The sequence below is a fragment of the Mastigoproctus giganteus genome, chromosome 5, assembly GCF_048544385.1.
Source record: "Mastigoproctus giganteus isolate SK-2022 chromosome 5, ASM4854438v1, whole genome shotgun sequence".
NCBI lineage: Eukaryota > Metazoa > Arthropoda > Arachnida > Uropygi > Thelyphonidae > Mastigoproctus > Mastigoproctus giganteus.
In genome coordinates, this window is record NC_143579.1 from 78,788,617 (window position 1) to 78,815,366 (window position 26,750).

Genomic DNA, 26,750 nt, shown 5'->3' on the forward strand with positions numbered 1-26,750 from the left:
AGCTCTCGACCCACTGGTTTGACCTGACAACGTGATAATTCTGCCACTGTTTCTAAAGCAATACTTACCTCTTTCGAGCTGGAGGTATAAGGTGAAGTGGCATCCATCGCTAGAAAGAAACGTTGTTGAAGTCTTGGTCACCAGCGTTTACTAAGTCATCTACAATACTCCGATTATCTTCTGCAGTGAACCATAGGTTTATACTCTCTGTTTAAAATAAGAAAGTTTTCTGTCCAGGGAGTTCAGAATATCTCATGTTTGTTCTTTAATAGCATTTTCGAAGTTGTTTTTCCAGTTTCAAAAAGCATAACAAAGTTTATTTTAAATTCAAGTTTAACACGTTCAAACAGCTTAAATTTGACACCACCTTAAATTCCCCCAACCACCCTGGCTACTCTTAAAATACCTTTACGTTTATTTCTTAAGAAATACAGTAATTTCAATTTATTATAAAAATTTCCTTAATTAAAATACTTACCACGAATGAATTAACTTTAAATCTATTTAACCATTTATGTTAGAATATTTTAAAGTTCTAAGACTTAGTTGAACTTATCAAATCTGCTGCATTAAATTAATTTAAATATTTCATTAGATCCGTATTGATTGTCGCGTGGAAAGCCTCCTCCGAGCTGCAACGAGGGGGGTGTTTCCCTGTTGCTTTCACCAGAAATATCTTCAGACGCACTCTGGGAAATGAACGTCTACTTGGGAAACTCTGCACCAGATAAAACTTTGCTCGTGCACTGGGAGGGGTTGTTTTCCCAGCGCTGGCAGATCCACGTCACGTCATCTACAGGTAAGAGAGGGTTATCGCGTCAGATTACTTCACCGACAGGCTAATTGACGTAAATTACCGTTAATGCTGAGGTCTACACTTTCATAAACTGCAAGTCCGAAGCTAAGTACTGTAATTAAGTGGATGAGCAGAAGACAAACCCACAGAGAGAGGGAGCTAATGGCGATGCGGTTGCGAGAGTAAAATAAGAATTCATATCGGCAGTTTCCTAAAATCGTCGGTGGCTCGGATATGATTTCAAAAGCGAAATTAAGTAACAACTGCGGCAGTTTTGGCTCCATCTAAACTTGATACAAGCAGATTTGTGATGTTCAATTCTTCGCCTTTTGTTTCTTTTGTAACTGAGGTTTAGGCCCACAACGTTCCGTTTCCCTTTATGAATTACACGTTCATTGTGCAATATAGTTTCAGAACAAATTGGAATATTCGTCAAATCACTGCCTTCTAGTTTGACTGTACGTTTTTGGATGTCTCTTTACCGTTTTTACTTCCTATTTCGGAAAATAAGGCAGTTGCCTACAATCAAAACTACGAATTATCCACTGCCTTGGAGTTTTGACCGTGCGTTTTAGCTATAAGTCTCTTTACGTTTTTGCTTCCTATTTCGGAAAATAAGGCAGTTGTCTACAATAAAAACTACAAATTGAGCCTTAGAGTTTTGACTGTGCGTTTTAGTTATAAGTCTTTTTACTGTTTTTGTTCCTATTGCGGAAAATAAGTTGCCTAAAATAAAAAAAATTCAAATTATCCACTGCATTATCTGATGTAAAAGCGAAAGAGGCAGGACTTGAGTGAGCGGGGTTCAAGCCCGTGACTGCTAAGTGCGGTACTGTTTCTTGTATCTTCTTTACGTTGTAAACTCCTCTGACCGTGTGGTCATCCTGGAGTATAAAAAAAAAGGATACATTGAAACAGTAATTTGTGTGGTAGCTACGGAAGCCTCATCCTGGTGTTGATGCTTTCAGTGTGTATGGTCTTCGATCTTGATCTTTATCACATTTATTAGCGATGACATAAATGGTTTAGAGAAAATATGATGGCATATCTGTTTTACTCTGAAGCGGCGGACTTTTCCTACTAAAGAAAATAAGGCAGCTGCCTACAGTAGAAAATTTGCGAATTATTGACTGCATGGTCTCAAGAGATACAACAAAATATATAGGACGTATTCCCGTATAAGTGGATCACTAGTGATGCTCCAAAAATATCACATTGCTCGCTGAATCATATGATATGCCATTCCATTTCTCAAGTTTAAAAAGGCAGTTCGAGCGAATCTTTCATACACTGAGCTCAAACTTTTTTCTTGGGATGCACCTAGAAGACTTCTATAGTAGGATGCTGAAATTTTATTCTTTAACACAGAAAGCTGAAAATTAGTAAACTTATTCCCTCTATCTATCTGTAATGCGCTTCTGTCGCGCTGAAGTGAATTCTTTGATCGATGAGAGAGATGAAGAAGCATCCTCGCAACGGAACATAAGAAAAGTGCAAAGTTTAAAGTTGTCTACCTAACTTTAATGGTGGCTCCTTTTTCTCCGTGGCATCCAGACTGGTGCGTTACTTTCATGTAACTCGATGTTCGTCCACACACAATAATTTAAGTGCACCAAGAAACAGCAAACTGCTTTGGCTATTGAAATCAACTGAAAAGACGGCTATTGTGGCCCGAATGCATTGTATCGGGATTGTATGGGGGAGTTTTTGCGATGAATTATTGCATCCCGGAGCGCCTGATATTGTGATAAATATCGATTCTCTCTGGGGACCGTGGGTCCTGGTGGTGACAGCACCATCGAGGCAGCCGGGGAGAGAAAACAGATGCTGCCATAATGACTGGAGTCACGTAGGTGCTTGCGTTCTGTACTCGGGGATAATTAACACTAATTAATTACGGAAAACAAAGGCAACTGCGAACAGACCGCGTTACAATAGGGGGGATGGTCGACTCCGGCGAGAGGAGCTGCCACTACTTCGCTTTCTTCGATCTGGTCCGCCGTGAACCCGATTGGTCTGCAATCCAGATTGAGATCTGGCGTTAACGAGTTACGGACACGGACGGAGTTCCCTTAAGAGCGGCCGATAGGTCAAAGGGGAGTTAGGTGTATTCATTAATTACGCCGTAGCGAAACAGGACTTTCCCTGGTGCACGAGCTGCCGGGCAAACTGCCTAATAGAAATGTGTACGCAGTTAATTAAGGCCGCTGCGGTTTCCACGATTGGGAGGGCGGTGGAAAGATACACAATGGCCTCTTGTTCACGGTACGGCGATGAACGCAGCGAGAAGCAGGTGTCTTCAGGTGGTTGGGTAGTTGTTTGCTTAAGACAGCTGCTTGCCTGCTTGGTACAATATCTAACATCGTTCCTCGTGTTTCGCTCGCTTTTCGATTAAAGCATCTTTTTTCCCCATCTTGTTTTCTTATAGACGCAAGAAATGGCCCATCTCATCTTGAGAAGAAATATTATTAAATACCAGACTGGATATGTTTATTTTTCCGATAGTCTTGTCACGTGATAGTTTTGCGTCTCTTTCATCCTGTGTCAGCAAACTTGCGCTTTCTTAATAGCCAAAATTACATTTCGGGACCTAATCAAACGTCTCCTATCAGTCTATTACGGCCTCGATGAATGCTGTTCGTCCTCCATCCTCGCGTGATCATCCCATTAAACTTATTGGGAAAGGCTCGTGATTCATCTTTCAGTCTTCATTTAGTTGCTCGCAGCAGTTCGATCTTTTCCGTTATTTGGGGTGTTAAAATTTCGCGTGGAATAAACGAAAGTGGAGGGAGGAAACCTCAACTTTTTACTCAAAGTCCACAATTATCAAAGTAAATTTGCTCGCGTGGGATGTCTCGTGTCTTGCTAGTAGTAGTGCCAAGCTCTGCTCTTTTACCGTCTGAAGTTTTTCTCGCAACCTCCCTTCTTTACATCTTCGACTATTTTTTTTTTCTTCAGTTCTTTTATCTTTCCTTCACCTTTTCCTTAATTTTTGCTTTTCGTTCCTTTTCATCTTTCTCCCGTTTGTTTAAACTGCGACTGGTTACTTAGAATCAACAACTGAAGCTGTTTTTTTGTTTTGAGTTTTCGAAGTGGAACAATGGCATCCAAAGTCAGACTGTTGTTAGAAGAATTATCTGGTTAAATATAAAACTTTTAAGTAGACTTCAAAAGACAGCCACCACTCTTAAATTTGCGTTAAGACATCGTGGAAAAGATTTGTCTGGAAGTATTTTTATCTAATCCATACTACACAATTGCCTTTCTGGAGATACAAAATCTGCAAAGTGTGCGCGTACACTTAGCCTTAACTTTTAGTATATTTTATCTTATCTGAAAGGCATTCATTCAGTTAACTAAATCGAATTTTAAGCGTTTATGAGATTTTCTTCATTTCTTTTCCTTCAGATTTGATTGGATCTCCCTCAATGATCTTTAGGGGTTGGACACTAAATTGTTTTAGTAGGACACTAAATATTCGTGCAATTATATTTTAGTTCAAATGAGAATTAATTTTGAAAAACAATGAAAAAAAGTCGAATTAATTCGTTTATGTTTTAAATTCTCTTACAATTATGAGAAAATGCTCGTCTCATAATTTTTTCCATAAACTGTTTTGATGCTCTCCTTTTCTTTCTTTCAGAGTGTTCGTAATGTGATGCTGCTTTGTACACGTGCCCGTTCTCATCTCAACTATCCTCGTAATATGATGAAGCCCATTTGTGTATCATCTGCTTACGATTGGGCTCTGATTTGTCTTCTGTCCTTCTCCAGCTCATCCGGAAAGGACACGGAAACTGAAAAAGCGCGTTAACTGTGGATTGTCGCAAGGAGGGGTGAGGGTGAGTATTATTTGAACATTTCTCTTCGCAGCCTTAATCATTCCTCTAATGACTAAAATGTCTAGTCTTACGTCTTTCGGCATCCCTCGTCGTATCGATTAAATCGTCACCAGTTATCAGACGCTGCACTAATGATGTGTCTGGCCTTCCCACCGATGAGGCTGCATTCGTATCTAAACAGCCACCTTGTGGGATGCATAGAGTTAGTGTCAGGCGCCACCTGTGGTTTCTCACATCTGCGCCATACGCTGTGAAGAAATGCAGGACTACTGTAAATGCCAGAAAAGTGTTCTGCGTTGAATGCGAAGTATTGTGTTGGGTTCTGTTGTTCTCTCTATCCTGATTTGGTCCGCTAGGCGACCCTGGCGGACCAAATCAGGCGAAAGGGAGACCCGGGAAGGAGGATAAATAAGACACACAGCAAGAAAGCTGCGTGCAAGTCACCACTGGCGTGTCAGGTGACCCGAGGGCCACTTAATCCTGTTTAGGTTAAGTTCGGTTGTCCAGTTAGGTCAGGATCAGATGTTTGGAGTGTTCCTATTCTGCGATGGCAATGGAGTGTTTGCGCAGACTCGTGGTAGTAGTGTTCTTCCGTGATGAATAAGTGTTCATTTCCTTGAGAGATGCCTGGAATACGCATAAACAGGATGCTGAGGATGTCCTCGTGATGCTGACAGGTGTGTACCAGATGGTTCGAAAATTTTTAGTTGATAAGGAAATTATTAAACAGAGATATCATAAATAATAAGGTAGTATTTAATAATTTAAAAAGAATGATATAAGACATTGACTAACAAGAAAAAATTTAAAAAATAAAGATAATTTTACTTTGTAATTTTTTAATCTTTAAAATAATACAAGAATCCTAATAGATGAATAAAGCTTAATGATGAACTATGAAATCAGATTATAATATTCATTTTTAACGCTGTTTTTGCTAATAAAAATATCAATTTTATTTTCATTTAAAGTGTCGTCTGTTCTGTTGAAAAATTCAAATTTAAGATGTTTTCTCCTAAATTTGGTAATGTGATATAACTTATGTTCCCTCAAAGACCTAGGTGGGCAATTAAAGTTGATACGTGACAGTAGCAATGGAGCATCTATTTTGCCTCGAAGTATCGAGTTAGTAGGATACAATCAGACGTATTCCTTCTATCTTTTAATGTGGGAAGGTTAAATTTTATTTAATCCTCTGTATATTCCGAATAAACATCATTATAACAAAAAATTATACTTCTTCTTCTATTATGAAAATAGTCCTGAAACCACGTTAGAACTAGTCCAATTACACCCAAGCAAGTTTAAGCAAGTTCATCCCATAATATTTTATGGGAAAGTGAATCAAAAGCTTTTTGAAGATCTAAATAAATGATGTCCAGCTGTCTGTTGTTGTCAAGTGCTTTCCTAATGTCGTGTTCCATTGTCAGTAAATTTGTAACCGTCGACCTTCCCTCAGTAAAACCGTGATGGGAGTGACGTAATTTATTATGGAAAAGAGCAGTTCTTCCACAACTTTGGTCAATGAGCTAGATTTGTGGATTGGTCTAAAAGAAGCACGATTATTCTTGTCGCCTTTCTTATATAAGGGACTAATAGCAGTGACCTTGAGATTATTGGGTGAATGCCCAGTTTATAAAGTTCCAGCCTTCTATTTCACCACATGCGTAGTAGGGGTTGTCAATGAGTCCTGTGGATGTTACTTTGCTTTGTGGTTTACTGGTCCTTGGAATGGCATCACATTGCAAATCCAATTGCATTCGTCTTGTGGGATGGCACCACGTTGCAAATAAGTACGCTTGTGTTTTCAGAAACGAGCTACTTATTTGTAGTGTAGCAATGGGACACCTCTTCGCGGTTACTTCAAACTCGACAGATTTCTTTATTGTCTTTCTCTCTCACTTGCACTCTTCTCTCCTTTCTTTCCCCTGATTCTCTCTCTGTTTCTTTCCCCCTCCCCCAATGTCCAGTGGCATCAGATGTAGAAAACAATCTTTCTTTTCACGTAAGCCAAGAAATTTCGTTTTCCGTTTGAAAAAGCAGAACGAAGTGGGCGAAGTGATTTTGCTTCTTAATCAGAAGTGTTTAAGTAGTGAAATGTAAATTATGCGCGTCGTTAGCTGCAAACGAATATTTTTCAAATGAAATCGCTTATAAAGGTCTCAGCCTGGCCTTTTAACGATCATCTTTTCGCGCGAACTTTCCAACCAACCAACAAACCGACCCTCCCTCGGTGTCTATTGCTGCGAGTGGCTTCTTTGTTGGCTCCCTCACCTCAACTGCATTTCCGTAGATGGTTGGATCTCCGCCGAAGTTAAAGCTCCCCGTCTGGCGTGTCCAGAGGCGTGGATCATTAGGACAATTTAATGTCAAACTATCCGCTAAACGACTTGGCCGCTGTTTGAAGGGCAAGACGAGCGCACTTGAGAGAGGCCATAAACGTTATTAATGAAGGCAATCTGGAAAATGTCTCGGAGTCCCTCAGTGGCAATTACAAAGTGAGTGCGGTTATTGGATTATTTAAGAGGGAAATTTCCACTCGGGGACACCGAAACACCACCTATCGGAGGTGGGCGAAATCGATTGGGATGAAAGTCCTCCATCGTGGACGAGCAAGGAAGAAAGAGAACGTCTTCCAGATTAGTCATCCTCGATTGGGGCTTATCTCGTGGTCCAACTGAAGCGGCTATTACAGATAAGATTCTCACTTTCTCTCTTTTCCTTTCCCTATCATTCTTCCCCTGACATTAATTGCTTTTGTCTCTTTCCAATTTCGGATTTTATCCGGCTAGTAATCAAGCGCTTGCTTCTGCGCACGCGCTTGGTAACTAGCCTACGTTGATTGACCTCCCCTCCAATGGTCACCAACGTAGGCCATTTCCTCCTTTCTTCCCCCAAATTCGGGGATTTTCATCCAACAAACACGCAAAATGTGCACACACAACACGGACGCCTCACAGTCTTAGTTGCTTTGGCACGAATGACAACACCAACCCTCCGTTCGCACCATCCATCTCTCCGTGCAATAAGGCGGGAAGTAACAACGCATCGTAATCATTCGGGGGATAATTTGCGCGTTTCTTTTTTTTGGGGGGGGCGGCAAACGTGCGCGCGCGAGACACATTTCATAATTCAGAAAAGGCGAAGACGATTAACCGAATTGAAACGACGTTGATAAGACATATCCTGACGGGGCCGTGAAAGGCGACGCGACGGAGCAGCGGCGGGTAGGTACCTAGCGCTCGCGCGCGAGAAAACCTCTCCGTGGGACATTTCCCGGTTCTCGGGGGGTTTTTACCAGAATGGGACCGAACATAAAAGTGCCTTTTTACGATCTTTAAAGGTGTTTGAATCCTAAATCACTTGTCAGCGTTCCACACGAAGAGTTGCAGCGTGCACATCGCCTTTTCGCGCGAGCGATACAACGTTAAACGCTAACGACATAAAGGCTGCGATAACGACACTCGGGCCATTCCATAAACCGAGATAAAACGGAAGGCGGACGGTATCAGTTGGTCGCATGTCACGCGTTAGTAGTTCGGTTTTCAACGAGCCCCGCTTTTCTCGGGAGGGGGAGGCTGGGGGAGGGGGGGTGGAGAGCTACCGCGGAGGTGCACAAAACATCGTAAAACCGAGAAGAAGAGTCGTAGCCAGTAATTACCGCAATATTTTTCGCGAAGATGCGCCATATTGAGGGTGCTCAGTATCGAGATGACGGAAAAAATAAAATGGCAGCCGCCTCCGGAAGGGCTCGTTTCTCCCGAAATAACTCATTAAAAGTTCATAGAAAAAGAATTAACTGCGCCGAGCTTTGGAAATTAGGTTACGGAAGTATTCGCGGTAATTATTTTTAAGTCTGCGAGACAACACCTGCCTAAACGACTATGGGGGACCCGTTCTTTTAACTGCACCCCCTAATACGTTGTTCTGTCTGTTCGTAGCGCGGAACAGTCGTTTAAAGAACAACGCGGTGTCACGAACAATTTAACGCGTTACTTAAGAGGTTTCCGCTCGAAATAGCGATTCCGATTAACGGACTAAAGTTGAATTTTTGAAATTAAAATCGACAATTTTAAGTATTGTCAAAGTTTTAAGTTTTGGGAACACCTGAAAATTCGCAAAACGGTGTTTTAAACTGTTTATGAGCGTGATAGTTGCGTGCAGGCAATTGGTGAGTGAATTAAAAGTTTAAATAAGTTTAAATGATTTTTTAATTTAATTTTAATTTAAAAAGTTTTAATAATTTTATTGGAAATGCATTTGACATTAAAGGCTAAGTTAATCTCCAGTTAATTTGCCCTTTAACGCACGAAAATTAACGAAACTTCAACAGTTGATGGGTAAATGAAATTTTCAATTGTGGAGCATTGTTCTAGATGAGCTCCTTGCTCTTGACCTGAGCCATGTTATCACCCAAACATTCGCCGATGACCTCGCCATATCGGTCGCTGCAGACTCCAAAACATCGCTCGAAGCCATCAGAAATACCGCAATTCGGATCTCGCGGGATTGGATCGAACTCCTAAGCTACGTATCTCCCCACAGAAAACGCCGTCCATTCTCCTTAAGGGATCTCTGCAGACAACAAGAGTTCCACAGATTAAAATCCAAGGAACTACCATCAAACTGGTCACTGAACTTAAACACCTGGGCTTAGACTAGAAGCTTACTTTTTTCCTGCGTCTTTCTCATCTCTAGAAGGTCAAGAACTATACTGCGCTCGTTGCTCAGGTAGCCGGTCAGATTAGGAGTTGAACCGCCCCATGCTTAAATTGCTCTCCCAATCCATCTTTCTACCAATCATTACATACAGCTCCGAGATCTGGTTTCACCAAGCTAGAAACTATCTAGCCATGTATCCTACTAACTATCACCAGGACCTCTGCATGGCCAGTTCTGCGGCTCTCCAGGTCCTTGCGGGCGTCCTTCCGCTTGATCTTGAGGTCATCCGTCGAGACCTCTATTACTACCTGTTCAAGGGTTTATCAACTTCCCTTCTTGGGTATGGCATCAACGTCCCCAATAACAGCAAGACAGAAGAAACTACTATCAATCAAGCTTCTACAACCCTGGCAGGCCAGATGGACAGAAACTGATAAGAGTACAATTACCAAAAAATTCTTCCCGACTTTTCCATTGTCTCCCTAAAGCTAGCGTCACCCTGCTTCTCCCCAGGTCTTTACGCAACTTATCTAATAACTGGTTCCATCAATCACAAATTGACTTCCATGGGCATAATACACAACCCCTATTGTTCTCCTGTGAACAGATTGAGGACTGGAACCATTTATTATGCCTCTACCCACTCTATGAGGACCTTTTTACACTCGAATTCAAGGCTTACCACAGGGATTTGGTATTTGGTATGTTGAGGATATTGCGGCTCCTGGGATTTCTCCCATCTCTGCGGTGTTCTCTGTATCGAGTGACAGTACCCTGTCAAGCCAGAGATTTAAAGTGTGTGGATCGTGTATAGGGTAGTCTGTTGTGCCCATTGTTCATCTGGCTTATTGACCATCGGGCTCCTGATGGGACCCGATGTTGCCCATACCGCGCCACGTGGAGGCTAGCCAGGTGTTACCAGTAAGGAATCAGTACTCTGGCAGGCCCTGCCACCTAGTTTCCTCAGATTTCAGTGGCTAGTACCTATAAATTAATTAAAAAAAAGACATTGCTTTAATCGCTGTTGATGCTTTTGTTTGGTCATAGAGATTTGCTTTAAGAGCGAGAAGGGATTGTACGCTGGATGAGTTTTATTTTTGGCGGAAAAGGGACGGGCCAGCAATTTTGGTTTTGTTCCAACTTTGACATGTGCGGTTGTGCGCTGCGAAGGTAGACAGATTTGGGTGGGGAGAAGGAAGGCTGGATGGTAGAAAAATAAGAAAAGGACCGATAGAGAAGGTGGCCCCAAATGTTCAGTGGGCATGTCCATGCCACACCAGAGGGAAAGTGGGTTTGGCAGGGAGAGGAGGGGACAGGAGTGTCTCCCCCCCGCCGGGAAAAGGAGATAAAGCAGGCCCGGCAAGGTGTCGGATCTGGGTCACCATTTGGCTAGTTGGCAGCAAGGCTGCAATCTAAGTCATTCACTTTGACTTTCCAGGTGGACTTAGTCTCGGCAGAGGCCAGGATGCGTCACCTGCACGTGACAGGCCAGCTACATCTAGGTCCCAGTGTTTGGTCGCATCCAGTTAGGACTCAGTTGTCTTTCAGTTGCTGTAGGTTGTCCCCACCACTTATGTTCAAGTCCTGTAGTCACTCAGCTTGTCGTCAATGGCCAGTTGTGTTCTTTGTGTCCATGGGTGGTCCAAAGTCTGAAGTTTGTTTCCGGGTGGTGGAAGTGCTCTTTGCCTCGCGAAGAGATTTTGAGCGAAAAGTGTGAAAGCCTTATAGTTTTCTTCTTCCTGCAGCACTATGTCCTCCTGATTTCTAAGGATGGAGGGTAGTTTGGTAAGTGTAAAGTGTATTCGTGTCAAACGGCACCAGGGGTTTTCCCCCATCTCCGCGTAGTATACATTGTCATGTGAAACAGAACACTGTTGAGGCCAGAGATTTAAAAGTGTACGGATTTTGTACATGTGTACTGTCGTGTACCGTTGTTCATCTGGTCATTTAGCCGTTGGACCCCTACTGAGGCCCAACGTTGCCCACACTTGGCCCCGTGGAGGCAGACCAGGTACACCAGTATTACATTATTTACTCTGGCAGGCCCTGCCACCTAATTTCCTGAGATTTCAGTAGCTAGGGCCTATGTAAAAAAAAAAAAAAAAAAAAATGGGGTAGACTCTAGAGGTTTAGATAAGGCCGAGATATGTTTTAAATGAAGGTTAGGTTTAATTTTCCACATTTAAGTTTAGTAGCTTGCAGTGGGGCATTCACGGTCGGTAAAGGTAGAGTGGGGGAAGACTGAAGATTGGGGGGAACAGGTAGAAGTATGGGAACGAAAGAGAAGGCGATCCCAGGAGTGTCAGTGGAGCAAGCCCCACCAGGAAGAAAAGGGGAGCAGGGGAGGGGATGAGACAGAGGCCCATCTCTTCCCCTTCCCTGCCTAGGGATAGGGTTTTAAAAGTGAACTGGGAAAAGGTGCCCAGTTCAGAACGCCAGGCGACGTGCTGCAGCAGAGTTGCTGTGGTCATGTGGTCCAGTCGTTGCGTCGCACATGGGAGAAAGAGTCCCGTCCAGAGAGAGATCATTGTCTAGTAGGAGTCCGCATATATGGTGTCGGATCGTCTATCATTTGCGATGGATGTTCAATCCTAGGAGAGAGAGTGAGGTCCCACCAAAACGGCCATAGTCTGGTTCAGTTTGGATGCTCATGTGCAAGGAGCTTTGGGCTAACGGCGTGCATTATTGATTGCAATTTGTGTTCTCCTTCTTGCAAATAAGTCTTGTGCAAATTTGGCGAGCACACTATATTCATCGAAGCTGTCCAGGAGATGGTGTTCCCGGTCCTGAGGTAAGTAAGTTAGTCTGGTGATTAGGATTCCACGTAGGTCGTCGTACAGTGGACATTGGTGCATCAAATGTTGCCAGCTCTCGCGTTCCCCACATGGACAATTGGTAAACAGCAGGCCACGGAGGTCTTCATATATATTACATTCGTAGAGCAGGTGCTCCCAAGTTTCTTCTTGTCCGCATCTACAGTGCGCTATGTCCCAGATTCCAAAATCGTGTAGCTTCTTCCTGAAGGAGCCATGCCCTGTCAGCAGTATGAAATCCATGAGAGAGTGCCAGGTCGGGGAAATAGGGTAAACACGTCCAATGTTTGGTATGAAGCTTCTAGTTATGCGGCCTTTAGTGGAGTCATTCCACCGATTCTGCCACACTGTTCTCATGTGGTCTGTAAGACGCCTTTTTTCCTGTGGCCTAGTCAGAGTTACCACAGGGATGTGAACACTTGTTCATTGCAAAAGAACAGTACTATCATGCGTTCACCAAAGTTGCCCAAGGTCTGTTCTTAAGACAGAAGACCCCACCGCCCACTCATACTGGGAACGACGATGATGCCTAGACTTTAGCTAGCTGAATTCTCCTACCATTTGCTTGAAAGGCTATAGTCTGCCTGCCTACCTGTAAACCTTTCAATATATCTGATAACCCCATCTTTTCGGGGTAGGATTTATAGCATTAATTATTGTCGCTTTTGTTTTCAATTTATCTGAGCGTATTTAATTTGTGTACTTCCCGTGGTTACCTCCGTGCCAGCAGAGTCGTTTTGCATCCGTTTGGAAAAGTGTACGTTCGAGTCCCATCTCTTAGACCGTGAGAATTACTAAAGGCCTTTTCACTCAGGTTTCGGTTAGCCTTTCTCGAGCGGAGGTGAAAGATTTTTGTTCCTCGTAATAAAGGAATTCTGACTGTTTGCAGGGGGAGTAACTCTTCACGATGACCGATCTGACTTCGAGTAGAAACTTTAATCATAATATTTAACTAAATTCTTTTTTAGTATGCATACTGGCCAAAAAATACGAACCTTTGTATTGAGACAGTCACAGACAGGAGAAATGCAAATGGATACAAAGAAAACTGTGACTTGGAATGATGCCACGTTGCTTCATTGACTGCACAGGCTGTTCAACTGGAGAAAACGGGTGATCTATCAGACTTTGAAAAAGGTCTTATCGTAGGTGCACGTTTAGTAGTAGCCACGATTCAATAAACGAAAGAGATAGCTGGTTTCTTAAAAAGCATCCATTTCAAATGATTTTAATGAGTGGAAAGCAAGTGGTTCTTCCACATCTCAAAGGCGTAAATGTGGCAAAAAAAACAATACTTGAAGAGCGAAGCCGTCTTACTCTAAGCCTCCACAGTGCAGCAAATAACATCTGAATTCAACCAAGCCCAGAACTGCGCTATTTCAACCAACAGATAGACAAGGTGTGTTTTTGTTTGTTTAGTTTTTAGGAGCATTAGCAACTAAGGCCATATTGCTCCAGGAATATGCGGTGGTCATTCCCTGACCTTTCCGCGTCCTCCGTAGTTGGTGATCACAGGCTCGAACCCCGGTCTAATCAAGAAGCGTGTGCTACGCACTGCTGCTCCTGCCCACCTGGATACGGAGGCGCTACAAGGTGTGTCCATGTGCAGGGACACATGGACACACCTTGTAGCGCCTCCGTATCCAGGTGTGTCCATGTGCAGGGAATTGAAGAAGCTGGATATTGGAAGTCGCCTGCCTGTTCGGAAGCCATCTGTTTCAGAGAAAAACAGAAAAATCCGCTTGCAGCGTTGCTGAGAACGTCGTGATTGGACAGAAGAACAATGGAAGAAAGTCATGTGGCCAAGAAGAATCACTATACACAGTGTTGCACTGTTGGTATGCAGAAAGTGTGGCGAGTACCTCACTACGATGGACCCTACTTGCTTTTTTTTAAGACAACCCAAGCATCTGGAGGTGGTATTATGGTATGGGAAATGTTTTGTTGGCACGGACTAGGCTCGTTGATATTGGTGGAAGGTCAGATGTCATCCAATGAGTATCAGACCTACTGCATCCTGCAATGTTACACTTTTGTCTCGAAGGTGATGGCCACTTTATGGATGACAATGCAACAGAATCGTGCAAGAATGGTTAGGAGAACATGACACGGATTTCTACCATCTTCTCTGGCCCCTACATTCACATGGTCTCAGTCCTTTTGAGAATGTGCGGGATACGCTCGAGAGAGCTATTCGGCAATGGAGTCCCGTTCCTACAACTATGTTGCAGCTACGCGATATTTCATCAGAATAATTAAACAATTAAACCCCTTTTAGAATTCCTGCCGCGCCGCACACCACTTCATGTAATTCGAAACAAAGGCCGCCTGATTCGATATTGAATCACGGTTTTCCTATTTTTTTTTGGCCAGTGTGTGTACAATTACCTTTTAAGCGAGTTATAATGGAAAAACGCACACATCAAGCTCTTCTCCTCTTCCACCACATTTCGTCAAGTGCCTCTCATTAAGAAGAGGCTCTGCATGAAGTTTCTTTGATGTCTGTGAGTCGAAGTGCTCCTTGCGGATTTCAAGTGGCTTTTGAAGGAAGGTTATGGCTATTTATTCGTTCCATTTTTATCCATTAATTGGCCGAATTTCAGCATTAGGGACGTGTGCTTGCTGTTCCCAAAAGAAAAAAAATAATAATAATTCAAAACAAAAATGAAAACCTTTTATGTTTGCCGATGCAATAATCGCATAATTAAGAGGGGAAATATTTTCAATAGTTAGGAGTGCTCAGGAATAATGAAGAAACCACTCTGCCAACGCCAAACGAAGAAACATTAATATTAATTATGATAACTAGCTTTCTTCTCCTTAAAATTCTTCTTCCATTCACAATATGGCGTCATCCCATTAGAAGGCAATTAAAGATTCGAATCTGTACCATGACAAAGTATTATAATTAGTGAAATTATTCTGCAGTCGTAAACATTGGTGAAGAGAAGGTACTCAAGTTTACAACATACACTGCCTTACCACAAGGCCCTGGAAGTCCGATTTAGAGGATTTCTTATGATTTTATCAATGCAGACCTTGTTTCAGGATCAACACTTTTTAGACCACTGACCAGTTTACTTCCTCCTCCTCCACGAGGCTCTAATTTCAGAGTTGAGTGTAAAAATTCGTGTACTCTCAAGCAGATGCAACCAGGTCAGCCTATTGCTATCAGCTGAAGAAATATCGATGTTTTATAGTGCCAGCGCAGGGCATTCGTATTTCGATAACGTGCATGATGGATGAAGACAAGAAAGAACATCCGAAATACCAAGGTGGTTGCTGTTATAACTGAGACAAGATTCCATTTATTTCTTGGTAATGATTTGTGAAATAGATTCTGAAGTAATTTTGTCCTTTCTCCATCACTGGTATAAATACTTTATCGAAGTGGAAGAACTGGAGAAACCCCATAACAAGTGGCAGATGAGTTTATTTGGTACTTTTCGACAATCTTCGCACTTTAAAGACCGTTCGATCCACGAGTAAACGATGGCAAGGAGTCAGACTGCTGCTGTAATGTAAGTGACAGAGCGATTTCCAGGAGAAAATACCACACTACCTTCGCCAGTGACTAACTAACTCTTCCATATTATGAAAAAAGACCCATAAAAATTTTTCATCGACAGGATTCGAACTCAAGTATTTTCCTCCCGGTGTGGGAAGGGCAGCAATTCTGTCAACTATGCTAGCCACGAGGGCGGCGACGTTCTCCATATTTGGCAGTATTCAAGTCGCCAATTAGTCAAAAATAAGCCTCATCGGTTCATCACGTGTCCACAAGACGTCACATGTCATACCGCCACCATCCTAGCCAGACACCGTTCAGAGGAGTCGGTGTATTACTGGGATCACTTGGAATTTATTGGTGTGACCCGTGGATCTTGGATTTTCCTCCTCATTTTATCAGTCGACTGCGGGAAAGGGGGGGGGGGTCCTCTGCGTCTTTAAACCATGATATTCGGAAGCTGAAGACTGAGAAGGGAAACCGAGGACTGAGTTAGTTAAAAAGCTTTACTAACGAAGCACGATCTTTCGTTTGCGTCGGTCTAGGTTGACTTCTGCTTGCTACTGGTCAATCTGTCAGTCATGCGATTTACTTGGCATGCTGACTGCATGCGCGCACTCTGGTATCGCTTTTCGGAACTCGTTTGGCTGTTGTGTCCATACTTCATGGCATTCTCTGTTAAAAAAAAATAATCTCTTGGCGCATCACTTCGCCACTAAACAGTACAAAGTGAGGCACTTTTATAACCACCCTGTATATGAGCTTCTTCCATTCCTATTATTCATAGTGAAAGAAAGGGGCGAACTCTGGCCATCAGCTTCTGATCTGCAGCATTTACTGATTTCAAACACCGCCATTATATACTTTGAGAGCTATTTATGATAATTTTGATAATTAAAATTTTCCCTCATCGGTTAACGTAGTAATGAAACACACTAGAGACGAACAGATAGACAAGGTGTGTCTGTAATGCGTTCTCCATTACTACGTTACGCGCAAAAGGACACCCGAAGAAAACGGAAGCTCAGTCTGGTTTGAATCTACACTAAAACTGCTTTCTTTTGGGAATAACTTGAAAGGATCATCGCAGAAATAACGATTTACAGGAAGACTTAATTGGGCAATGAAATATGGAACAGGAGGATGATTTCTAGGATTTGTGCGCTTTGACAAAACCAGAGGTTCGCATAATTCCATTTTACAACCATTTTGTGAACCATGAACGTCTTATGGATGCTAATTAAGATTATCAACAGTAATTAAAGAGAATTAAGGGTTATTATCATTAAGGGTAATTAAGAGATAGCCAAGAAAATGGATGTAAACAATGCATCATCAAACAGCCACCGCAGGACTGACATTGGCAGTTTCTTCAATGTCTCAAATTTCTTTTTACATTTTCCAGTCGGTATCGCTCATTGCCCCTGCACTGTGGAGGGGGGCGTCACTGCCCTCGCTGCTTGGCCGTGTATTTGTTTAGAAAATTATGACTCAGATGGTGGTGTCGTTATCTGAAAGCAGCCAACAGAAAACGTGACTTTCGATAATTAATGGGACTAACAGATTAAAATATACACTTGGGAAATAAAACAAAATTTCAGGACAGAAGGACTATAAGGAGCTTTAGGGGACGAACAAAAGTTAGTTGGCCTTGGACAAAGATTGTGTGTTTTTTTTTATCCCGAAAAACGGTCAACTTGATGAATATACACAGTTCACAGACACATTAAATTTCTCATTCCTAATTTTTGCGCAAAGGACATCAAGAAGCGCTTTACTGTGCCATGAATTAAATACAGTATGGCAGCTGAAATTGCAAATAGGACTTCTTATACGATATTTCAATAAGTGTGACCTCGCTTGTCTTAAAATGAGAATGGAAACGTTTCACATTTAGTATTACTAACTGATAACAGTTTTTTCGTTAGTTCTAAGTTAAAAGCGCTTTTTTGAGTATTATTAATTTTTTAAATTGATTTACAGTACACTGATATATGCACAACACAAATAGGAGGCGCTATCTGTCAATTCGTTATATTCAGATTAGCGAAGTTCCGGATAATCGGAGTCCCATTATAAGAAAACTTATGCAGGCATTCAATGCAACTATAAAGGCAAATTAAAGATGGAAACGATCAATTTAACTCGATATTAAAATAAATTATAGCCAATATTATAATTTGAAGCTTGTTTGTTTATTTTTCGTTTTATTTTTAAAGTAAATTAGTAGCATTAAAATAAATTACAATCTACTAAGGTTTGGGGAAATTTTATTTTATTTTTTGGTCGTTTTTGAAAGAAGCAAAATTCATTTCAGATTAACAAAAGCCTCTTGGAATCCAAACTCCAGAAACGTCACCATACAGGGGAGGACAAAAAAATCGCCTCGTCATCGAAATGAATTTTTAATTCGATGCAGAAATATCGGCCATTAACGGTATAAACCGGCAAATATCGCGTATTCAGTGAGAATTAACATTTGTGTGCCCTCACCCATACGGTATTCCGGTGTACGCTTCGATGGCAGCACGAGAAAGAAGTGTACGCCTTCTCCTCTGCCGCGACTGAGCACAGCTATGAAAAGGAATGGCTGCTAGTGTGTGCTTAAGTACCGTGAGAAACAAAAAATAAAAAAAGCAGTCCGAAACTTTCTTCCGCTCTTTCTCGACAGTTTCCTTAAAGCTTCGTTGTCCTGAGGCAGCGAAGTTTGAGCTGTGGTGGCGCTTCTGTCACTGGTCTGTAGACTCGCGCCAGCTGTACTAGGCCGGCTTTAATACACTTCACTTATTCCCTGCAGGTGGGTCGATAGAGTGAGGGAAGTTCGGCTTCGGTGCACACATGGACGCATATGTAAGCCGCAGCTTCACATGGTGTCGGTACGGCCCGTTATCACTCTCCCGTCTCCTCCCCCGATGGCTTATTTGTTGCGTCTACATTCGAAGCGTGTAACTTGATTTGCAGTTACTACCAGTTGTGTTTGTTGCTGCCTTTCCGTGCGTGCGAGCGTGCGTATGTGTGCGTGTGTCTGTGTGTGCTCAGGTGTATGTGATACCTTTGCTCAGGGTGTTCATCGAAACCCAAAGTGGATCCACCCAACTGTAGTGTTGCCCGATGATCATCCCGGCAGCCTTGCCGCTGGTGTTTTACAGCTATCCCCCAACTTTGCTATCCGCTTTGGCCATGCTAATATCCTTGCTGGGTAAGTGCCAATTGCTATTGTTCTCTTATTTTATTTATTTGTTTATTTTAGTCAGTTTTATTGGCACGCTTTTTTTCGATTTAATAAACTCGCCCAACAATGAATGCTCAGTTAATACCAGATCTAGTTGCGCAACTTATTGAACGTCCATAATTTTATCTTTATACGCCAATTCTACCTTATATGACGTTTCTAAAATCCAAGAATAAAAATGTTTATTTACCGGAAGCATCCTCCTAAAATTTCACAAAAGATATTTTAATTTGTAAGCTGTTTATTAAAATTACTCGGAGAACAAAACATCTATAAAGAAGATCCATCCGTGTGTGTATGTGTTGCCCCTGTAAAACTGCATTCACTGCAATGCTTACTAGTTTCGCAGGCAATCTTCACATAAATTCTAAAACATTTGCAGCTATGTTGATAGAAAATGTGAATAGAGTAGCCGCTCACAAAATACGTAACAGCCTCAATCTGCTCCTAGTAATCCGTTGCCTAGGCAACAGCCAGGACCAGCTGTTCAGCAGAATTATGTATATAAAAGGGAAAAATTAGTGCGCCCCAATGGTGACTTCCTATCTACTCTCCCTTTCGCATGTGTGTTGTGTGTGTGGGTGATTAAGATAGAGAGAAAGAAGAAGACTCGAATAGTTGTACTGTTTGCGAATTGTGCAAGTCATCTTGCCGGATGTGAAAACTCCAAATCTCCCGAAGGCAAAATGCAGTCATCAGCGGAAAGTTTTTAAAACCTTCAAAGCCTTAATCGATTGGCATCGCGCGACACCAAAAGAAAGAAAAGGAGAGAGAGAGAAATGATGATATCAATCGCGCAAGTAATTTCGATGCTAGAAGCAGAAATTTAAAGAAACCACACAACGCATCTTTAGGTGTAGATTTGTATGCGACATATGAAGATAGCGTTATAATAATTCTCATTGCGACTGCGCATCACTGTGATTGTCCCCTTATCCTTAACTCCATCTTGTAATATCTATCTTTTTTAAGCTTACGAATTGGTTAATTTGACGTGCAAATAAATCGACCAACAGATGTCGCTCTGTTCGACTACTGTTACATCGAGCAAATTTCTGATGGAGTTTTATGCTCTAAAATAAATTGGGCAATCAATGTCCCCCCTCTGTATTATCTAAAACAATTTATTATAACTTTGCCTCGTGGGCATTTATATTCCAAATACGAATTGTCATCTTGAATAAATGGCAATTTACGTTGGTTGGACTGCAAACCTTTTGCGGTACTTAGCCAAAATGTCTTATTGACTGCAGTGACTTATGTAGGAGCGGCTACTTCTCTTTGTGGTCGATATACAACTCGGTTATTTTAACGGGCCATAATACGAACAGATGAAATACGAGAGTGCAAATGGTGATGGGAGGGCTTAGGGAAAACGTCACACCAATGAGATGATATTTCAGCTCCAATGACTGTGACAGCATTTCTGTAAAAACCAAAAGATCCAACAACGTTTAGTTGACTCACTTTGCCGACAGGGGGTGCTCACTTCAGTAATGTTAATTGACACATTATAGTTACGCAAATTTACCAAAATACGACGCACATTAATATGTTTGGTGTCTTATCTCAGCCATCTTGGAAGAATGTGCTGCCTCTCGTGGTGACTTCACGAAAGAAGCGCTGAGCAGCGTGTTTTTAGTGAAACAGTTTTACCACGCTGCTAGTGTCATTCGGGTTTATTGCGAATTTTGAACAAAATTCTAATAACACTATCTTAAAGAGATACTGGTAGTTGTGCAATATTTTTAAAGATACATTTTCTACTACTTCTTCCCTCCATCTTTTCCTCTTCCAGTTCTCCTTTCTCTTCGATCCAATTTGTCTTTCTTTCTTAATCTTCTTTTAACCTCATTTGAATTTGAGAGAGGAGCTAAAATGTTTGCATTTTATTTCCTCGCCTTTGTATAATAATAAATATTACTTAGAATTTCATGCTTCCTGTAATCTTGCTTTTTCACGCGTCGCAAAGACAGCTCGCGAGACATGGTTTCATTGTATCTCAAGAGCTGTCCGTCTTTTGGCAGATTTTCTTTCTTTGCCAGAGAAGAACAACTTCTGGCTTCTCTTTATTTTAATTATTCTTCGCCATCCTAATATGCAAGTACTCGACTGTCTTCCGTTTCCCTCCCCTACCTTCCCCACGCAGACGCCCTCGCAACCAAGGCTAACGAAGCCCATTTATTTGGCTCTCGGTATAAGACTTAATTGAATACGTCAGTCTGTCACGTACGTAGACTTTACCTACTAAAACAAGAAAATCGGCAATGTGGATCCACGAAGAACACCAGTGGAGCCGTCTCGCGTCTTATAACATTAAGTACTTGTGAGATTAATTAAACTCGCTCATTCTATGTTTTTTCTTTTCGAGTAAGGCATCCTAAAACAGTTATTCGTTTAATTCAGGGCACACCTTGATGGCAATACGTTCGTCTTGTTTTGTTATTGGATCCTTTAGAGCAAGGCGTGTTCAATAAACCGAGACAGGATCTTCGGTCAATTGATGCACTGATAGAACAACAAAAAATGTGGAATTTATGTGATGTATAGCTGAGAATATTTATCTATTAGCATCGATGCTCCTGCGTTTTGTTGTATGCATCCACCAGGATCTATAAAATAACACTTTTACTTATAAGAGGGGATAATTCATCCATTTAGAAACCCTTATGGACATTGTAAAAAAAACAGCAAATTGGGCAAAATCAAAGTAGCTTTTCAAGATACCTTTGTTATAAGTTAAATTTGGACATTAATTACCAAGAAAGATGCCACAGATTTAGACTGATGTGCCTAGAAGAGCGAATAAATGTTTTAGATTTTCAAATATTATTTGTCTATTTCAATATTGAAATATTTAAATTATTTCAATATCTATAGTTTGTGGTACTAACATCTCCTAAATCTAGAGATTAAAAAAAAGTTGTGGTATAAATAAAAAAAAGAAAAGGCTCGATACTGTGGACCAGATCTTCCTTTAGACTCGAGTCTGCATTTACATCCAGGAAAAAAGTGAAGGATAATGCATGCTGAAGTCTGGTGTTTCTCAGTTGTTCAATTAATCTACTTTTATTTTTACTTCCAGTGATAAAGGTAGATTAATTAAAGAACTGCCAGCCACCTGAGTTAGGCCCTATCTGCTGGGCTCATTAACAGCATCCTTCTTGATATAACGGTCGTCTATATTTCATCTTTATTTCCATCACATGACCTTGTTCTTAAGGTATGTAAGTGAATTAGCGACAAACTTTATTCCTTAGCGTCTCGCTTTGTCGATATGGACTTCCACCTTTTTCCACAACTGTTTTATTTCAAACGGTTCCTCCTTTCACATCTCAACTGTGCACGTATGGTACTTTACAACCAGTTTTTTTTATCTAATCCTCGCTACCATACCTTGTACAGTTAGTCCCCTCCTTTGAAGTAGTTTAAATCGGACCATGACACAGTCCCGGTCATAGCAAAACTGCCAAAATTGGAATCAACTAAAACTATGAAGATAATTAAACTGATTAAGTTGAGAACTCTATGAACTTAATCACTTACTGGACGCCACCACTGCAACATATGATGCTTTCAAGAGGAATAATACTGTTCCAGCTCTAGATTATGGTAGATCCCAGATCTCAATATATGCTTTTACCTGAACAGTGATTGAGAAGCTCGCAAGCAGCCCTCTGACGTGACAGAATTGCCCGGTGGAGAGCGCATGCGGATTTCAAACACCTGTGGTCCCAAGCAGTTAAGTTTTATATTGACAGGACCCAATCAAAGGAACCCAACACAAAAAAGAATGTCTGCTTCGATTTCTTTTCCTAACTGGATCTATGTAGTTGGCTGGACTTCATCACCACGTTCATTGATACCAAAGTAGAACGATATTGCCTTATCAGTCCATCCTAAGAAAGTGCATTACCCATTGGCTGTCCATTACAATCAGTAGAGAAGAGTTAACCGCAGCGATCAACTCGTGTCCTTGTTTTCACTTCAGTGTTTTCAAGAAATAGATTCCAATTCATTATGAAATGTCTCAGCCAATGTATCCTCCAATCTCTTCTTTGTCATCTTCAATGCTGCACTCACTAATTGTTTTCACAACTGTGGAACATCTTTTTGCTAAGGCCTCTGTCAAAAGTTCGCTCTCCAATACTAAAATACAGTCCATCCCTACTTTTATTACATTGAACTTAGCGACACTGTTAGAGAAACCAATTCTCCTCACATTCACAAAGCAGCCTCTTCCAGATGCATTTCCTTAGTTTCAATACCCCTTTCCAACAAGTAAGTTATCACTAATCTGCTCTCCATCTTCATCAGCATTCTTTGGCTTTTGAACTAAAAGAGTTGGCAGTAACCAGTCGACATGGAGGCGGTCTTTGATTCTCACAATTCAGATTCGGCATCTGTTCGGAACTCCTAATTATATTAACAGATGAGTGGTGATATGCTGGTTTTTTTCTCGTCATCTCGTTCCTGTTTAGCCAAACGTGCTTCTAGAGGATGAAAGTCCATTTTCTTTTTGCTCGAACTCTTTTTCTCAGTTGTTCGTTTAGAAGATCAACCTGTTAAACGAACTTTGACCCTGTCTCTCTGAGGGCTGTCCTGATGAGAACTAAGAGCACTTTTGAGTGCGAGCTAACATATGGTGGACCATGTCACGTCTGTGGTTCTGCTCCTTCTTATCCACCAAGTGGTGCTGTTAAATAAAAAAAATAATAATTAAGTAAATATTTTTTTATGTACCGCAATGAAGATTTGTATTTATTTACCTCAAATACTTGTTCAGCCCCTAGATAGATGCAGCTCTGCACATCTCATAGTTATGCAGGAAAGCAACCTTTCAGTGAAGCAAGATAAAAATATTTTCTAATATTCTGAATTATATAAACAGAATTTGTTTGTAGTTTAAATTTCTTCCAAAGCCTATAGTCCTAATGTCATTATACACTTCATAACCAAAATATTATAGCCAATTACAAGACGTTCCATTAATCAGCATCGTTACTGTAAACTGAACTTCTTTCACTCGACTCTCGGATCTACTTGCGTGCACAAAATAAACATCCCTCACCTCACCTTGCGTTAGTCCAAATAGCCGTCATCACTAAGAGAACTGTGCCGGGGGAGAGAATCTAGAAATTATTCCGCTAAATTGGAGATCTGTAAACTTGCTGCATGGAGTCGGCTCCAGCGACACCCCGTTAAATTAATGCCGCGCTAATTAGTTTAGCTTTAAGTTAATTTGCGTCACGGTGATTTGGTTGTCACTCTTGATTCCTTCCAGAATACTGTTAGCAGAGATTGGTACAGGTAATTTACGCTACCAACAGCGGTCGGATACGTCGTGTAAGATGAGCTGTCTATTGTGGTATACAACAGACACGCGAAAAACAAATACACACCAACAGGGAGTTATGTAGTGCGGCAATGAAGTGGAGAGATCGTCATCAAGGCCGTGGATGCATTGCGCAAGCTACTTCAGCCGGGCGAGATGGACCGCAATAAGGGGTGGTCTTACGGAAGCTCTCCTAACCAAATTCGCATTAGAACGGCGAACACGCCGTACTGCAACCTCTTACAGCAACCTCTATAATTCTTACAGAACGAAAAACACTAGAAAGACAGAATATGAATGGTAGTGAGAAGGGAGATGGAAATATAAAGAGGCCATAAACGTAGGCCCATATTTCCATTCTGAGAAAAGCTAGAAGAAAGAGGTAAATCAAGCCGGCAACATCGAGTGAAGAGAACAATTGTGCGGGTCATCGCATGTAAGGGGTTTCGCACTTAAATCACTACGTCGCGTGACTAAGGAGAATCCTTTCCACATAAGCTAGCTTAGATTGTGGATTTCACTTCGTTTGCAGCAGGGGGAGAGCGCTCTCGTGGAGCATTACACCAATGATTACATTGTGGTCTAACTGGAAAACAACTTGTGAGATTGGAGTCTCGAAACAAACTGTGTAATCAACACTTTAGGTATAAGATATTCAGAGGACAGCACCTTTTCCTTGGAGCAGGTGGTTACTAAGTAACAAGCCTCTTCCACGTTCTCAGATTAATGTGATCACTTAACCGAGTTCACTGTGCTACTAACCTTTACAAAGAGAGCCTGCATTTTAAAATGGCCGTACTTCTAAATCATGTTACGCGAATTAGGAATGGAGAAACACTCGAGGGAGGAAGGAGGAGGGATTCATCACTAAAAATCGTCAGTGGAGGATGTTAAAGAAGCTCTTTTTTCAACCCAATGTTTACCTGTTGTCCTTTCAGCTTTCGAGTGCCTTTTCCTCGATAAATAAACGCCGGGATTTCCTTTTACAATCGCCTTCTTTTCGGCGCGATTCTATTAGCCACCCTCCAGATGGAAACAAATCTGCGAGCATATTTTTATTTGGCAAACAAACCTCCATCGATCGGCCTGTTTTTGTCCATCGAGAGACCACTTTTTGCAGCGGCAAGAAAGAAAACAAAGCCAACGCGTCCAGCGAGGGAAAAAAAAAAGCCCATTTCCATCACGTGACATTCTCATTAGTACTACGCGCACTTTTTTGTACCCAGAGTTCTACGAGGACCATTAAATAAGACGCGTTTACGCATCTTATTTATGAAATGTTTTAATGCTAATCAATACAGAGATCTCCGTCCCTGAAAAAAACGGCATTTTCCCTCGCTGATCAAGACAGATGAACGTTGCCCCAGAAACAGTTAAAAATTATCGCATTCGGTTGTATTTACAGCGAGCAAAAACCGAACTCGGAGCGCTCTCTTTGTGGGCTCTCAGGAGTGACTTGTTCCAATCGATTTAACATTTAGATCGCTATCACAGAAAAATGCGGGATGCACGGTCCTGACCTAACACCTGTGTTCGCAGTGTAAAAGAGAACGCCATTTATCACGAGATGGTCGGAAGTACGGTTTAAGCAGCGGAAATGCGCACGGGGATGAAATTATTATTCACGACAGTCGACAAACTGCACAAAGATGTACACTCTGCGGGTGTATTGAATTAATACAGCTTTGGAATCATTTATTAAAAGAACCGCGGCACATTTAGGGGGTCCCCGTACGATCCCCTAAACGCAGGCATAATTCTCCGATCGTCTGCAGTCCGTAAACTTTGCATTTCTCCCGCCAACATCGTTCTCGATCGAGAGAAGATTCTTTTAATGGGCATTATCATAAAACTCTGCTAAGAAATGTTCGTCGGACACTAATAACCACGCTCGGCTATCTGCGCGAGCCACGCACACACTTATCTTGGAACCACGAGTCCGTCCCCGCCCCTCATCCACCGCACGTTCGAATAAAAATGGATAGAAATAGTTGGGCCACGGGGCGTTGTTGCACGCACCATAGCTTGATGTATAGTTACGGAGAGACCGCACGTGATAATGTGTGGGCAACGAGAGATAAAAGGGGGGATCGTCACTAATTTATTCGCCACCATTGGAGATCTCGAAGGCTCTAAATGGTGTATAAGATTTCCACAGATACTTGGAACTTTGTTCGGAGGATTATGGAAACGCACGAAAAAGCCTCTCTTCCATTCTTCTTTTTTTCTAGTCCTCGCTGAACCGTGCTGTTTAACTTTCGAAGAATGGATTTTATACGATTCCAGAACTACTTTTTTTGTAATGGTTTTATAATTTTTTTTTTATCGAATAGTTCGTTTTCATTTTAACTGCATTCTTGCATTCCCTTTTTATGCTGTAGAATATCTCACAAAAAGGAAAATATTCATTTTGTTATTCTAAAAGAACATTTATTTCGATAATTTTTTAATAAATTCATCATAATAACAATCGAATTCTAATAATGCGCTAATAAAAGTGAACGAATATTGTTAAAAGCAACAATGGTTAAAAAGAAACAATGTTAGAAGCGGCACACATTT

General features: G+C 41.6%; 1 protein-coding gene across 2 annotated transcripts in view; it reads left to right on the forward strand.

Annotated features, from left to right (window-relative positions):
* The first annotated feature begins 18,431 nt into the window (after window positions 1-18,431).
* LOC150085514 (carbonic anhydrase-related protein 10-like) overlaps window positions 18,432-26,750 on the forward strand; it is an 84,276-nt gene continuing 75,957 nt past the window's right edge. For both annotated transcript variants that reach the window (XM_090373308.1, XM_090373307.1), the window contains exon 1: window positions 18,432-18,820. In XM_090373308.1, coding sequence (XP_090229434.1) covers window positions 18,733-18,820 — 88 coding nt within the window. In that variant the 5' untranslated portion in view covers window positions 18,432-18,732. The remainder of the gene's footprint in view (window positions 18,821-26,750) is intronic.